This window comes from Lissotriton helveticus, chromosome 6 (genome assembly GCF_964261635.1).
Source record: "Lissotriton helveticus chromosome 6, aLisHel1.1, whole genome shotgun sequence".
NCBI lineage: Eukaryota > Metazoa > Chordata > Amphibia > Caudata > Salamandridae > Lissotriton > Lissotriton helveticus.
The window spans coordinates 578,091,086-578,108,828 of record NC_136067.1 but is presented as its reverse complement, the minus strand read 5'-3'; the positions used below and the strand labels follow the sequence as shown (position 1 = coordinate 578,108,828).

The following is a 17,743-nucleotide window of genomic DNA, read 5'->3' as shown; positions in this document are numbered from 1 at the left end:
GAGGGTGAATAACTGAATGAGGCCTCCCCCTTGAGAATAGGCTCTTAACAGACCCCCTGGAGGGAGGGGAAGGCAATATCATTAGTGTACAAGCAACTGGTGAACAATGCATTGGACCCCTGGGATCATTGCGAGCTGCATGGGTGGGAGATGTTGGCCAGATAGAGGACGAAGATTGGATGGAGGACTTACAGGGACAGAGAGAGGTAGCAATTAGCTCCTGTTTCTGTCTCATTTAATTAATGGTCTTCCGCTGCACATACTGCTCCAAAAAGCTTTTACATCGTTTGAGCAGGCCAGAGTCATCACAGTGCCACAGGGACTGTTGCCAGGAGGAAATATTTTACCACCTTATTTGAGAATGCCCACAAACACAGATGTACTGGAGTAAAATTGGAGTAATTATGACTCAGGTGGCTGGGGTGGAGGTTCCTATGGAACCAAAGTGGTTCCTTTTAAAGATCCCTGGGAAAGTAGCAGGGCCAAGATACATTAGGATCTGGCTTGCGTTGGCTGCGGTGGTGGCCAAATGCAACCTATCCAAGTGTTGGGAAGCCTGGGCCTTACCAAGTGTTGAGGATTAGCAGACTGGTCTAGACTGGTGCTGGTTGGCAGAACGAGCTATTTATTATAACAGAGGTTGTCTGAAGAAATGGGAAAAGATCTGGGGACAGTAGCAAACATATTGGGGAATATAACAAGAACTTTAGACACATAGGGAAGGCAGTGTATTACTGGTGAGACACCTGCTCCGATAATAGAAAAGAAATTGTAAACCATTCGGTCGGATTACATGTAAAATGATGATATTACTGATGTGCTGCTATTACGTTGTTTGCAATAAAAAGATTTATTAAAAATATATAACGTGTTAAAAAGTGTGATCCACGTGAATTTAGGTGGGAACAGAGGAGCTGAACTTGCTTACCAAAGAGCCCTGGCCTCTTATTGGCTCGCGGAGGAGAAAGCAGGCAGCAATGTTTTCAATATATGTTCTTGACTTTTATATTAGTGCATGTTCCTAGGTAAAGAGGGGGATTTTTCATTCACTCTTTTGCTTAGAAGATTGCCCCAGACTCAGACCCTTGACAGAGATAGCTATTGCTGCTACTGTTTCCCTCCTTTTTCTTTTACCTAACTTTACTTAGATTTGACAGTTTGCTACTGCAACCGTATGCTGATCTGAGATTCTGCTGAGTCTTAGAAAATACACTTTATGGGTCATTCTGCCATTTAACTTGATTTTGAAACTTCGTGCTCCTTGATTTCACGCTTTCCATTTGATTTCAAACTCTTTATGGGTTCGTAATAATCAAAAAATCTGATGTTGTTCTGTAGAGTAAGGAATTTATTCCTTTATGGAACATGCTTAAAAGCATTGATACTGATGATTGATTTTTTTTTAACAAATTTTCTTTATGATGAGAATTCTGTAAACTTATTTGATTGATGGACTAACTGAATAAAGATCAAAATTAAAGATCTTTACTAATCTTTTAATGAGAAAATACAATTTTAAAACAACAATACAGTTCTCATCATTGACTGAATATAAGCTGCTATATTCGAGATGTCTTAATTGCTCCTTGACTCCAAATACACAATTCAAAGGTCCATTTCACAAGAAGAAAGGCACAGTGCTTGAAAATGTTCTCAACTCTGATTTAAATGATTATTATAAATTAATTCGGGGCCCAGTACCACATCTGTTTTTTGATAGCAGAGTAATGGTTTTAATTGTTCAGAGTAGGAAGAAAATAAATAATACCCAAGTTTAGAATAAAATATTTGAATCCTGTAATACAATGCTCAGAGTTGGAGACACTACAAGGTGTGGTTTTCAAAGGTAGTTGTTGATTTGGAGGTGTGATTAATAGGGGGATGTGAAATCTATTGTGATTGTAAGTGTATTTCTTTTTTGTGCCATTGGATTGAGAATAGATGATTGATGGAAAAAAAGGATTACTGATTTATGTCTGATGTGAAAAGATTGAAGAATTCAAACTCGGCGTAGTCTAAGATCAAAGGCTAATAAAAGATTGAGACATGTATGGAAGACACTAGAATAAAGTCCTGTTTGCAGAGATTTTATCATTTAGAGTGTGAGGCACCATCACCTACAAGTGAGATAGAAATATTAATATTTTATTGTAGTTGACTAATATTGATTGATATTTACCAAAATCTAATTGCTCAAAAAGGGGAAGCTGCATTGATTAGGGTCAAGAATTCACTTGGGAATGTGAAAATTATTTTTGTATGAGAAAAGTTGGAAGGTGCAAAACCCTTTATATTCCCGTTCTTTAATTTCTAATATTTTATATAGAAAAGCAAATAAGAATTGATATATGTTTTGGGTTGTCAAATTTTGTGATTTATAAAGCTACGAGAGGAATTGTAAAGGTAAATAAATACAGATCTTTACTAATCTTTTAATGAGAAAATAAAATGTCAAAACCACAATCCAACTCTCATCATTGACTGAACATAAATTGTTGTATTTGAGATGTCTTAATTGCTGCTTGACTCAAAATGCACAATTGGAAGGTCCATCGCAGAAGATGAAAGGCCTAGCGCTGGAAGGTAGGCTCAACTCTGACTTAAATGATCATTAGAAATTAATTTGGGGTCCAGAACCCCATTATCAGTTGATAGACTAAGAAAGGGCTATGCTTCATAATAAAACGGACATATCCAGAGGTAATTAAAAGATGGTGAAAATAATTATTCCTTCAGAGTCATGAAAAACTTAGATGTCATTAGTCGTGCACGTTCATGTTTTAATGAAAACATTGTGCTCAGATCAGCAGTTTTTGACGGGGGCATTCCGAGTACATTAGGATTCAAAACAAATAACTTCTGTTATTAAGGTCTCTTGCCTTGAGGGTTATGGTGTCTCCTAAAAAGATACCTACATTATACAAATCATAGGTAATGTGAAATTCTGGTCTACAGGTCTTTTTTTACTAGAAATACGTGCTTTATGGGACCCTTGGTGTGACTAGAGTAAAACCAAAACAGGGCCTCAGTTCTAAAATATAACTGAAATATGTGAAATAAAATAGGCACACCTTTTATTACAAGAAGTGTGTATAGGTAAGCTTGCTTTCTGCTGAATACAGCACACTTCTGCACTTAGCAGAAAACAAGTCTAATGGCCATATTATGACTTTTAATGCTGCAGTGGCCCGGCGATGCAAACCACTGCACCACAGCCCCCGCCGAAGGTCGTGCCGCTAGTCCGCCAGATTACTACTTTTCAGTGGTCTGGTGGGCAGGCAGATGGCGGTTCCCCCTGTGGTGCCCTTTCAATAGTGGCGTACCTTTGAAAAAAGGCACTGCAATGGGAACACAGCACAAGGTTCCTGCACGACATGGACTTGAAAGTCCATGCCCATATGCATGTACATAGGGGGGCAACTGTTATGCCCTCCTGTGTGCATCCGCATATGTTTAAGGTACAGATGCGCTCTGTAAGGTCCCCTTTATTTCTGCTCCGCCAGGGTTTTCACGGTGATGGCAGCGAGGAAACTCATAATATGCTTGGTGGGACCGTGCTGCTTCCGCGGGACCACTGAAAAGTAGTAATCTGGCAGACGGGCACGGGCGACCTTCGCGCCTTCACACTGCAGCACCACCGCTCGCCAAAAGTCCTAAACCCTAAGAGTGCATTTTGCTTGCGACAAATACTATTACCCTCTTGGACTTAGTAGGGACAACGTTACAGAAATATTGTTCTTTTGTTGAATAACATTTGCAGTAGGTTATGGGGAATGTGCATACATATCTTTCTTAATTCACTAGTGTATTCTGCTTAGCATTTAGGATCCTTTTTTTTATCAATTTGTGTTAAAATTATAAAACTGCAAAATGATACAGCCATAGAAAGCGTTGCATAATGAGGCATGTTTTGCCTTTTTGGCAACATAATTTAGCTAACTCTGCAGCATAATTTTGCCCTGCACTGCTTCATAACTCCGATGGCTCAAGAGATCAAAAGAAATTAAAATGCACATTGTAGAGCTGCATATTTAGGGCATTCACATATATTACTTTTAAAAATGCGTAAAACATAATATGCCCTTTTGCCTTTGGAAATTCTGTAGTTTCAAATTTAGTACACTAGACATATTAATTTCAATAACCTTGTAATTGTCAGAGGTTGTGAAATGTCCAAGTGAAGAGGGAGATGAAAGGAAGCAAATGAGATAATTTAGCTAACTCTATTCTGAAAAAAGATGTGTAATTATTTCAGTATAACAAAATGTGTGTCATCCGAATGTGAGATGGGGTAAAAAAAAAATCTTCCTCAGATTACCAAAAGGCTAATTATTTATACAGAAATGACACTCTAATAAATCATTTTTCACCTATTAAGTAACCAATAAAAAACGTGGCGGTGTTGTTAATATGTGATACCCCTTAGGCGACTCAATAATGTGTTAACAGATCAAGTTTAACATCTGCTGTGGTCTTCCAAGCAGATAATGTGAAAGTACTGAATAAAAAACAATTCTCTAAGATAGACCAGGGGTTTGGATGACAGTAGTCGCTTTGCATCATATTGAGCAAGTCTAAGCAACAGTACTGTACAGAATCATACAGAAATCATGAAGATAATCAAATGGTTGCTGACGTGTGAAAAAAGTGTTAACGAAGCAAACCCATGGTCGGCAAAGTCAATGCACAGAACAATTAAAAAGCATGAAAACATAACTAAAAACAGTATGACCCACCCATTCAATACATAGAAAAAAACAAGCAGAAATAGAGATTGGTGAAAACCTAGTAATTTCTTGTGCCTCATTCCCGTACAACCTTTTCCTCAGTCAGCTACTCAGTATAGATATCTGTCATATGGAAACGAGCTGTGGCCATACTACAACAGGTGTATGTATAAACACCCCTATCAGAATGGACTACCTAACACAATGCCCACATATCTCACACCGTATAGGAGCAATGACACACAGAAAACGTACTTAAACTGACAGTGGGAATTATTATCCAGAACGGCGTTCAAATTATCGCCCCTTTAGCGGCAGGAAACCGCTGCTAAAGTGGCGATGATGGGCTTGATAATGTGCCCTTGTGAATTTCCATAGAAGCCCAGGTAAACACCAGAACCTAGGCTTCTATGGGAATTCACAAGGGCATATTATCAAGCCCATTATCGCCACTTTAGCGGCAGTTTCCTGCCGCTAAAGCGTCCATAATTAGAACGCTGTTTCTTGATAATATACCCCAGTGTTTTAATTGGAACTATAGAGATCCAGGTAATAAGTATTCAGAGTACCTTTCTGATACCAAGAAGTGCTGGTACTCTCCCACTATAAGTATTGCGCCTGTGCTGACAAGTGATAATAAGCACTGACAAGACAAAAAAACTGAAACAAGGATATTGAAAAGTGTGAAAACAACGTACACACAGCTACCCTATAGTAATTACAATTACCTAAAATTATAGAGAAGTTGCCAGGTGATACTGCTAATAGCTGCAGTCATTTACCTGTGAAAGGACAACAGGAAACGGTGCATTGTGTTTAATCAAATGTCTCAGAAACACTAGTTAACAATACTTTAAAATAGCTGCAATCCTTCCCACCCCGTAATGGAGAACACAGTGATTGACAGGGTAAAGTTGCTGGGGGTTTCCAAAGGATGAACAGTATACAGCACCAGGCACAGGTTGAGTTTGGTGTCACAGTTCAACACAAACAGGCCACATGGGTATGCGACTATCAGGTTGCATCAAAGGAAATGATCCAGAAGTAGGGGGAAGCATTGCATGAGTTGCAGCATGCCACTGTGAGGAAAATCAGACAGAAACGCCAGGCAGTACCTGCGTTCATGTAGGCCATGGGCAAGATTTTAAAAGTATAAAGAAAATGTGGTGGGTTTGCAAAAATGATCGATGTCATGCCAGTGGAATTCTGATTGCCCAGTACCTTTGGTTAGATATCAATAATGGGTGGTCCTATCAACAAGATTATTGTCTCCTAGACTTATGGTGAGGACAGTGGTAGTAATTTGTCTATAGGGTGGGTGGGAGTGATCTTTTCCATTGTGTCTGTACTGGCATCTCTAGGACCAATAGACACAAAGGGCACCCTTCTAAGTGCAAGCTCTTGGGGATGATTCTGTATTACTTGTACAAGTATTACTTTCCTACCTCTGTATCTATCAGTGTCTATTTATATAGATCGGAGTAGCCTACTAGCCAATACCTTTGCTCCTTCAGCAACCCCCATGTCTGCAGGAATTGTGCCAGATGAAGTAATGATGGTGTCAAAGATCCGTGGGAGGTGTCATAGCTTATTATATGTTCATTGGCACCAGCCCAGGGGCTCTTGAAGGTTTTTAGTATTAAAAGTAATCCCATAGCAGCAGGCTCTCCAACACTTCCCCACTCTTGTACTGCCTGTCTGTGTCCTGTTATAGGAGTCTGCTACAATGGCAACATCTGACCACTGAATGCATCAGTATTTGTGGTGTTGGTCATGACAGAGATTGTCAGTGGGCATCCATGATTGAGATTTGACCATGTAGTGTAGCATGAAGGGATTTAAAGCATGTTTCCTACCTTCAAGTGAGTAAACCTGTCTGCTACATGTGCCCAGATGCAGACACATTTGTGGTTGAGTACATGGATATCCCCCTTAATGGTGTATTGCATCAGGCTAAATACCCTGTAGTATATCCTCCATCCCCAGAGGGTCAGCAGGACTGCCATTTCTTCAGGGCTCATTCAGTGTTACTTCTGACTTACGGTGGGAGTCGTGAATGGTGGGAGTACAGCACAGAGATACATTGTAGTGCATTTAGGTGGGGTCTACTCACGCAGCAGGGCACATTTGCTGTTTCTTAACATTCTTCTAGGATGACAGCATTATCCCATCACCACCAATAGGTCTAACAGTTGTTCCTGGTCTCTGTATTAATTTTTACAGTGCGGGGCCTCATAGACACGTGCTGGTGCCCAGTGAGGTGAGGCATTGACCTCATGGTACATTGGTAAGTTCACCTTAGTTATCCATAATTAACTGTTTGTTGGTAATGTAGAGATGCTGTTTGTTTATTTATTTATTCTTGTTTACAATATTTTCACTTTTTAGGTGTGAACTGACATCATGTCCATATGGAGGAATTGAATCAGAAGCATTCTGTGAATTGAACAGTAATGTATACATTGACTGAATGTGGTGACAGTGTTTACGCTTCTTTTTGAAGAAAGCTAGGGAGTAGATACCCCCCATAGCTGAAACATGTCGACCAAAATGGCAGTGGCATTTCCTAACTGCTCTTGATTTATATATTGTGTGTTCATCCGCTGGTTTTAGATAGGAATACGTCTATGAGTCAACCGGTCCTGTGTTTGAGTATTTTGGTGATCTAGTTGTGTATCCCTTTTTAAATTCACTTTTTCCTCTTTATACTGCACCATCTTCTGGGTTAAGTCTGTCCCGGTATTCCTTACCCTATAGAAGAAACTATCTATGAGGGTACGACTGCACTAGAGTTCATTCTCCGTTTGCCAGGAGAAGTGACCAAGTGTGGTTGTATGGTAGCCCAGATGATGACACTGGACACTTGAAGTGTAATGATGGGACACCAATTACCCATCATAGAGTTTTTCCTTTGTTTTCCTAGGTCTGAGGGTGTTTGAGCTCTCTTTTGTAGCATCTCTAACGTTTAAATACTACAGTTTTTCTAGTTGTCCAATACTACAATCTGAGTATCAGTGACAAGGTTTGTTCCTAATAAGTGAACATCCCCCTGTTAAAAGACCTGAGGACTTTTGTTGTTGTTATAGTCCCAAATCGTAGCCTAATATTCATTGGAGAGGTTGTTTTAAAAAAAATGGAGATTTCCGCACTCAATCTGCTAATGGATAATCTTTATACATAATTCACAGCACAAATGTTATCCCTGTGTGCAAACCAGTTGGTATGTAATTTGCGCTTCTTGATCTATTAATAGGAATTTGTGCATCAAGCAAAAAGTGCTGCCCTTTGGATTGACTGGGAGGGGCAAATGAATGAGAATAACAAGTAAAGACTGGTGTGTCAACCAGTGGGAATAAAGCAAAAAGTAGAAATTCGAAATAAATCCACAACAAAGTGTACGAAAGTCAATAGAGAGAAACATCAAAGGTAACGAAAACGGTGATCAATCCACCAATCCAATCAAGAAACGAGAGAAAAAGACTACAAAACAATGTTTTACAAATATTATTCCAAACACACTACAATTCACAGATTGGGTGTCAATTTTTTGTGTTCACAACATTTTGCAATGCTATTTTTACAGTTGACTTTTGCCACAACTCCAATATTTTTTAAACTGTACAGATGTTTTGTTCATAGTATTAAAAATCATTCTCCACAGGCCTCCCTGAAATACAACCAGTAGATTAAGCTCAAACACAATTAAACAGCAAAGTTCGTAATTTGCCTGGGCTTCCGGACTTCATTAGTACACCACAGAAAAGTACATAAGGCATGCTCAGTGTGCATAGAAGACGGTAAAAAAAATCAAAGAATGCCCTTCTCTAAAGTGAAACCATCCTCTATGGACTAAACTCCTGTTTATTTCTAACCTTACACTCAGGAGCTACCAGCAAACGTTCTCATGATGTCACATTGTTTTGCACATTTACATCAACTATATACAGTAAAATCTTAGTTTTACATGTATTATGACTTTCATACCCTATTTCATCAATGTTATGTTTACAAAACTATGTGTAAAAGTACTCTGAAGTGGCCACAGTGTGACAGGTGCGTCACTGTAGAAAACGCCTCTAGTTAAATATTTACATTTGCAATCTGAAGGTCATAGGATTAAATGATGTTGGGATAACTGTGAAAATATGGAACAAATGGCATTTTGCACATATATCTACCAGACAAGAGGCAGAATCTGGATTTAATAGTGTCAAAGCAAGTTCATCTTGTTGTTTTTTTTTTTTTTTAAAAGAGGTCTGATTTTAGTTTAGTTTATAGATTCTGCCTGTTTGAATCGTTTGAACTTTGTGGTGGAGACTTCATGTAACCTTAATCTGTGTTACTGTAAAGATGCTGACGTGATTTATTCCATAATATGAAGCTATAATGTCAATAAATTAGGCAAAGAGGCAAAGCATACACTTTTCAAATAATACTTTCATACATTAGGGTCAAGCTATTAAGATCGTAGTTGGCACTGTAGTTAAAAGTGAGGTGGGAAATCAGAACTTAAAGCCAAGAACAAATGATGCTCACGTCATTATATCCTGAGAAGCGTCTTCCTTTTGCTACCTGTCAGATTTAAAGTGGTACTCATTTTAGTTTATGATCTTATTTTGAGACTTTGCTTTTAATCTCCGTAGATAAGTGAGAGCTCCACAGTCTAAATTTACATACCCATAAGTCTCTCAATATCTAGATATTTTAGCAAACTTTCTTGACATCTGTTGCAAGAGAGTATTGTAGTATGCAGATTTTATGGGAACTGTATTTTTCCTACAGCGTGTAACTTGATGACTGTTCTCCTTTTCTTTAGTAAACACAAGGAGATGATGAACGGAGTGTTGAAACTTTTCAGACACTTACCCCCAGTCACAGATCTGGGTTGAATCCATCATCGTTCTTTAGCTCACTTTGCCACCTCAGTTCAGACCCTGCTATATGTGAATCAGTCTTGACCCTGTGCCTCATGGGAACAGTCCAGCCCGAACTGCCAAGCCAGGTCTTCCCTGAACTGGAAACAAGCATCCTGGGACCGGTTTCGGGCTAACACCTCTCATCAGCCAGGCTAGCTTGAATCCAGTGGCAAAGTGAGCAAGGGACCCACATCTGGGCATGCCCTGCTAAATTAGGGCTAACAAAGCAAACACTAGGAGATGATGGATAGAGCGCTGAAACATTTTCAGACACTCACCCCCAGTCACAGAGCTGGGTTGAATCCATCATCGTTCTTTAGCTCACTTTGCCACCTCAGTTCAGACCCAGCGGTATGCAAATCATTCTTGACCCTGTGCCTCATTGGAATAGTCCAGGCCAAACTGCCAATCTAGGTCCTCCCTGACCCGGAATCAAGCATCCTGGGTTTGGTTTCGTGGTAACACCCCTCATCAACCAGGCTAGCTTGAATCCAGTGGCAAAGTGAGCAAGGAACAGACGTCTGGGCATACCCTTCCAAATTAGGCCTGCCTGATGAGGGGTGTTACCCTGAAAGTGGGGCCTAGCAATCTTGTTTCCGGTTCAGGAAAGACCTGGCTTGGCAGTTCGGGCTGAACTGTTCCCATGAGGCGCAGGGTCAAGACTGATTTGCATATAGGTGTGTCTGAACTGAGGTGGTGAAGTGAGCTAAAGAACGATGATGGATTCAACCCAGATCTGTGACTGGGGGTGTGTGTGCTCTGTCCATCATTTTCTTGTGGTTGCTCCTTTTCTATAGTCTCATCACTGTAGCTTCATGGTATTTCTGTTTTACTGAGCTTTGCAAACTGCAAAATACATGTTTTTATTATTCAAAAGCATGCATGTTAATGACTATACTTCTAGATCTCCTATAGTCCATTACCACAATGTTTTGGGAGTACATCAAATATTGATGTTAAACTCTACATACAGGTCCTGACTGACCACTGTGGCGGCTATAATCAGATCATTTTCAGATCATTTGAGATCAGTTTCAGTTACAAAAAACTGACTGTCCCCTTTCCTTGGAGCATATTAAGCATACAGCTTGTTTTCATCATGTGCGGTGTATGCTGCTAAAGCAGTATTTTCCAGTTCCTTAATACATAATGAGGCATACAGTTTGTGATCATCAGGTATGATTTATGCTGGCGCAGCAGTACTTACCCGTTCTGTTAGTCAGTGCCATTGACGTACAAGCAGGAAGTTGGGTACTCATCCATAGTAGAATAATCAAGCTTCCAAAGTGCTTCATGTCTTCCAGGGCTCATGCAAACCAAGATTCAGATAATGTGCTGCAAAATGAAACAAAGAGCCTATATTAAGGCCGACCACCAAACCAATCTGACACAAAAGAAGTATTGTTTTGGACAAGAAACTTAATTTTTTGTGTGTAGCGTTGAATGCTCATCTGCAATAGACATTCCAGTCTAAGTTAAATACTCATTTGCATACTTTGTTCATGCGCTGTGGTTTGCCCTGTTTTTCACCCTGTGAGTCATGTATGCGATGCACAACCACCAATCTGTGGTCATGAGACTTTTGAAAAACCACCATTGATATGGTAATTTTTCTAAATGCTAAACATATTCCATAATCTGCTCTATCTGCTCCCCCTCCCTCAAACAAACAAAATGAAGTAATGTAAATTCCACGTGTATTTACGTTCACAGAAAAAGACCAAGAAAGTGAAGGTTTGTGAAAATAGCTGAATGTACACTACTCACTAACACAGCACACCAGTAGCAAGGAATTCTGAAAAACCAACACAATAATATTCCTGTGTAAACCTTTCCGAATTCTACGTTTGAAACCTCACATGAGCATGCAGTTCACCAAAGAACTCCCATAGGTTGGTCTCATTGGCATCCCATAGTACTTTAATTCAACTCAGAAGCTTGCTACTTGTAGTATAGATTAGCGAGAAACAGTAAGCAACTACTTATCAGTAGAGTAATGTGGGAAGTGCAACCAATTTATTTAAACAAGTAAATCTAATGATAATGTTCTAGATGTACACTACTTTTTTATGCATGCCTTAAAGCCATTCTCATATTTTACAAGTGCTATGATGGTGATTCAGGACAGGAATTATGCAGTATAAACTCTAGGCACAAAGGTAAATTCGGTCGAAAATGTAAGTTTATGGCTGAAAATAACTTTATTATGTCTGCGAGGAATCCACAAAGGGATTTGCGGCAGATGTACATCTATTAATTACTAAAGATTTCCATGCCATCGGTGACGAGCTATCAGAAGTAGTAACTCCCATTCAAGGAATGGGAAATGGCCATTCCATTGTGTAGTGTGCCTTTGGAATTTTGCATTTCGATACGTTTTTCCATGTCTACACTTGAAATGATTGGACTACAGTAACACCTTTCTAAAATGGAAGGGAGAAGGGACCACGAAAACACTTCGTGGTCGGGGGGTAGGGCTTTTTCCAAAGGGGGAAATGTTTTTCTAGCAAATCATTATTTTTTTACATTTGCAAAAGGTGTTACTTACTTTCACCCTGTGTGAAGTTCTTTGCTATGTAGAACTCTACAAAAGGAAAAAGCCTGCTGCAATTGAGATAGTATTTACTCAGTGGTAAACCTGAAAACCTGAACTTGGCGCAGGTGTCCAGGCATACTACCGGGATGTTTGTGAACAGAAAAAAATGTAAAAGTACACTCAGGTGGAGGTGTAAATCTGAGGTCACATTTGATGTATCCTTTGACAGAGGAGACAATGAACTGGTGCCCCCTACACAACTGGTGCAAATCTCAACTACTTTTATCAGGCTTTGACAAGTGACAGAAATTATGTAGTTTTGAAGTGAAGTAGCTGCACCCAGTGGTGACGTCTACTGCCCTCCTGTGTAAATTATGTTTCGTGCCTTCCAGTAAAAGTGGCGCATTTGTGTTTGTTTTCAAATCAATAGTAATGTTCACATATTCATTTTAGTTTCAATAATGTTGTGTTTAAGTGTGGACGTGTTCCGGATCAGGGTGGACATGGTCTGAACATGGCTGCACATTGCATGTTAGTTTTTATATTAAAAATGAACTTTTTCAACGCAAATTCCACATTTTGTGATTACGGTGCCCTTGCTAAAGACAGTAATAGAATCCCCTGGGTCTAAGGTCAGCAGCTTGGCCACTGGAAAGCATCGCTGTCCATTCATGGACCAATGTGTACATAGTCTTAAAATAGGTTTTTCATATATCAATTAGACTAATTCTCAGCATGAGATATACTGTTCTTGTGGTTAACGGGGGACACCAGTAGCTAGTCCAGGGTACATAACCAGATATTAGTTATGCATATCAGGAAATTATACTTCACTTCAGAATGCTGTCTGTGATTGAGTGCTAAATATAAATCAGGTGATGGACAGGTCAGTGTGAAGATTCAGAAAAGGTTTTCAAAGTGAGATGCCAGACTCAAACAATTTCACATCACAACATAGTTTCAATGAATCTATGACATAATATCGACCACAAAAATATCGAGGTACAAAAATATCGCAACAAAAATATCGAGGACAATAATATCCATTAGCATTGCAACAAAGGGCCTTCTCGACCGATTGTTAGATTGTAAATATGAGAGGAAGAGACCGGCCTGCGAATTCTTCAAAGTAGTGATAAATAGTGCAGTGAAGAAGATGTGTAAGTGTTGTAAATTAAACAGACACAAAGTGTGAAGTGAGAGTTACATATGATCCAAGCTATAAACACTAACTAAGGGCTCCAACACCTTTCGCTCTGTGATTACACTGTCGCAGTTCAGGACGAACAATGGGAGGGGGGACTAGTTCCTGCCCTCTTTGTGATTTGAGTGTGCAATGTGGCATTGTGTAATGTCCTTGCTATCTTTGGCCTAATAAAAAACACTCCAGCTGTAGTAGGGCCCTGGCTTCCTCTTCTTGTGCAGGGCGGGTTGTGCTTTATGGCAGGCATTGAGGGAGGGTGGGATGGTCTCGGCTGCAGCTCTGGCCTTGTACAGTGCCCCTGCTATTACTAGTGAACGAGAGGCGCTGAGGTGGTGGTACTGGTGGTGGTGGTATTAGTATAGGTGGTATTGGTGGTGCTGGGATTGGTGGGATTGGTGGTGGTGGTGGTATTGGAGGTGGTGGCATTGGTGGTGGTGGTGGTATTGGTGGAGGGGGTAGTATTGGCGGTGGGGGTATTGGTGGTGGTGGTGGTATTATTATTAGAATTGGTGGTGGTGGTGGTATTGGTGGTGGTGGTGGTATTGGTGGTGGTGGTACTGGTACTGGTGGTGGTGAAACTGGTATTGGTTGTGGTACTGGTATTGGTGGTGGTGGTGGTGGTATTGGTGGCGGTGGTATTGGCATTGATTGTAGTAGTACTGGTATTGGTAGTATTGGTACTAGTGGTGGTATTGGTGGTGGTGGTGGTGGTGGTATTGGTGGTAGGGTATTGGTGGTGGTATTGATGGTCATGGAGGTATGGTGGTATTGGTGGTGCTATTGGTGGTGGTGGTGGTATTGGTGGGGGTGGTATTAATGGTTGTATTGATTTTGGTGGTGGTAATGGTTTTGGTTGTGGTATTGGTATTGGTACTGTGGTGGTATTGGTGGTGTTGGTGGTGGTGTTTTTGGTGGGGATGGTATTGGTGATTGTGGTATTGATGGTGGTGGGAGAGGCATTTGTGGTGGTGGTGGTATTGGTGGTGATATTGGTGGTGGTGGTATTGGTGGTGGGGGTGGTATTGGTGGTGGGGGTGATATTGGTGGTACTGGTGGTGGTGATATTGGTGTTATTGGTGGGGGTGGCGGTATTGGTGGTGATGGTGGTATTGGTGGTGGTGTTGGTGATGGTGGTGGTATTGGTGGTGGCATTGATGGTGGTGGTATTAGTGGTGGTGGTGGTATTGGTGGAGGTGCTATTGGTATTGGTGGTGGTATTGGTGGTGGTGATATTAGTGGTGGTGATGGTATTGGTGGTGGTATTGGCATTGATGGTTGTATTGGTGGTGGTATTGGTGGTGTTGGTATTGGTGGTAGTTTTGGTGGTGGTATTGGTGGTGGTGGTATTGATGGTGGTTGTATTGGTGGTGATGGTATTGATAATGGTGGTGGTATTGGTGGTGGGTGTATTGGTGGTGGTATTGGTGGTGGTTGTGGTATTGGTGGTGGTATTGGCAGTGGTGATGGTATTGGTGGTGGTACAGGTGGTGGTGGTATTGGTGGAGGTGGTGATATTGACAGTGGTGGTATTGGTGGTGGTGTTGGTGGTATTGTTGGTGGTGTTAATAAAACAAGCTTTTGAAAAAAAACGTCAGGTGGATTTAGTACAGATGACATGTAACACAGATGTGCTGTTGTCTTTCACTAATCATCTCTAACCCCATTGTACTTGGGGGATTTGGTGGTGGTGGTATTGGTGGTGGTATTGGTGGTGGTTTTGTTGGTGGTGGTGGTATTGGTGATGTTGGTGTTGGTGGTGGCAATGGTGACGATGGTGGTGGTGGTTGTATTGATGGTGGTGGTATTGGTGGTGGTATTGGTGGTAGTGGTATTGATAGTGGTTGTATTGGTGGTCGTGGAGGTGGTGGTATTGATAATGGTGGTATTGGTGGTGGTGGTGGCATTGGTGGTGGTGGTATTGGTGGTGGTAGTGGTATTGGTGGTGTTAATGGTGGTGGTATTGGTTGTGGGTGTAATGGCGGTGGTGGTTGTGGTATTGGTGGTGGTATTGGCGGTGGTGATGGTATGTGCTACCTGAAATTCACATGACTTTCACTAATCATCTCCAAACCCATTTTACTTGGGGGGGTTTGGTGGTGGTGGTATTGGTGGTTGTGGTGGAAGTGGTATTGGTGGTATTGGTGGTGGTTTTGTCGGTGTTGGTGGTATTGGTGGTGTTGGTATTGTTATTGTTATTGTTAATATGGGTTTGTATAGCGCCAACTCACCGGCAGGTCTCAGGGCGCTTTGACCACAAAACATAACGGCCTGGTGGTGGCAATGGGGGTGAGGGTGGTGGTTGTATTGGTGGTGGTGGTGGAGATGGTGGTGGCGGTGGTGGTGTTGGTGGTGGTGGTGGTGGTAGTGGTATTGGTAGCGGGATTGATGGTGTTGATGGTGGGGGTGCTGGTGGTGGTATTGGTGGTGGTGGTATTGGTGGTGGCTGTATTGGCAGTGGTGGTGGTATTGGTGGTGGCATTGGTTTTGGTGGCATTGGTGGTGGTGGTGGTTTTGGTGGAGGTGGTCGTATTGGTGGTGGCGTGGGTGTTATTGGTGGTGGTGTTAATAAAACAGCCTTTCGAAAACAACCCGTGAGGTGGCTTTAGTAGAGATGACATGTAACACAGATGTCCTGTTGTCAGCTTCAGCCCATTAGCACAGGATTATGAGCTACCTGAAATTCACATGACTTTCACTAATCATTTCTAAATCCATTTTACTTGAGGGTTTGGTGGTGGTGGTATTGGTGGTGGTGGTGGAATTGGTGGTGGTGGTATTGGTGGTGGTATTGGTGGTGGTGGTGGTATTGGTGGTGTTGGTATTGGTAGTGGTATTGGTGGTGGTGGTGGTGGTATTGGTGGTGGTGGTGGTTGTATTAATGGTGGTGGTGGTATTTGTGGTGGTGGTATTGGTGGTGGTGGTATTGGTGGCATTGGTGGTGGTGGTATTGGTGGTGGTGTGGGTGTTATTGGTGGTGGTGTTAATGAAACAGGCTTTTGAAAACAACCCGTTTTAGCACAGATGACATGTAACACAGATGTACTGTTGTCAGCTTCAGCCCATTAGCACAGGGTTATGTACTACCTGGAATTCACATGAATTTCACTAATCATTTCTAAATCCATTTTACTTGAGGAGGGTTTGAAACAGACACAAGATAATGCTGGGTTAATTGAAAGCAGGCGCCTGTGCTGCTTAAAAAAACACAAGCGGTTTCAGCTGAAGCAGCGCATGTCCATCCAGCAGTAAGAGAAACTCAATAAAGTAAATAGTGCTTACAGACTAAATAACAGGTCCCGTGTAACAAGCGAAGTAAAAGGGCCAGTCGCCATGGGAGGGTGCAAATGAAGACAAGGCCGCACTAAGGAAGAACTAACAAGCCTATTAACAAATCAGAAGGCAGTATTTACAAAAGACAATGACACAAGCCAGTTAAAAATATGGGAGGAGAGAGGGCGCGGCTTCTCTCCCATACTCTACTACAGCAGTCTCTCAGAGCAAGCAGCTCATGCGCGCTCCTGCTAGGCTCGACCTAAAAATGGCTGTTTCCTGTGTGCCCTTTTACTAATGAGGGTTGGATTTTTTGGGGTGAAATAAGTAAATGAGTACTTCTGTAGTATTACTCCCCACACTTATAAATGCTTTTGGAATCAGCCTCAATCATTTATTCATTACTTCTAGAAACTGTATGTAGACACAATAAAACATTCATACACAGAAGCTACTGTCCCATACTTTAAGAAGATTACACACAATCCTTTTTGGATATAGCCCAGAATGAAGGGTCTTACTTGGGCGAATGGTATGTACAATTAAAGATTAAATATGTTTTTAGTGTCTCGTAATAAACACAAGAACAATATATTTTGCTAGTTAAATTGATGTTAACCTAATTACTATTGTATCCACTTATTTGCCCTGTTTCTGTGACACGTGGTTAATGTTTATTGGTAGTGAAATGAAAAATCGAAAAACCACTGTTAAAACACCAAAGTTCTATTGCTCTAAGTAAATGCTTTGTGTACATAACGCTGCGATGGACATACACTCCTACAACTCTGCGTCGCACCTATTGATCACCAATGATTAGTGGTGTGACTTCAAAGGTGAACCAGCCTATGCGTTTGAGGAGTGGGCGATGTGAGACACTCCCCAGCACCCTTACCTATGTGGCGAGGGTGGTGTGGGCACTCCCTCCCCCCTTCAAACCAGATGGTCCTAAATTTAAGGGCATGCTCCCTTCGCCGTGTGGGCTGGTGGGGAAAATTGACTGTGTGGACACCTCTATGGTAGGGCTGCATGCTGCGGAAGGTGGTCCATGAAGGTGGCTTTCAAAAGTGGGGCATTCCTGGGATTTCCA

General features: G+C 41.4%; 1 protein-coding gene across 2 annotated transcripts in view; it reads right to left on the bottom strand.

Annotated features, from left to right (window-relative positions):
• COL19A1 (collagen type XIX alpha 1 chain) overlaps positions 1–17,743 on the bottom strand; it is a 2,464,374-nt gene that overhangs the window by 2,421,874 nt on the left and 24,757 nt on the right. For both annotated transcript variants that reach the window (XM_078648013.1, XM_078648014.1), the window contains exon 2: positions 10,851–10,978. In XM_078648013.1, coding sequence (XP_078504139.1) covers positions 10,851–10,938 — 88 coding nt within the window. In that variant the 5' untranslated portion in view covers positions 10,939–10,978. The remainder of the gene's footprint in view (positions 1–10,850; positions 10,979–17,743) is intronic.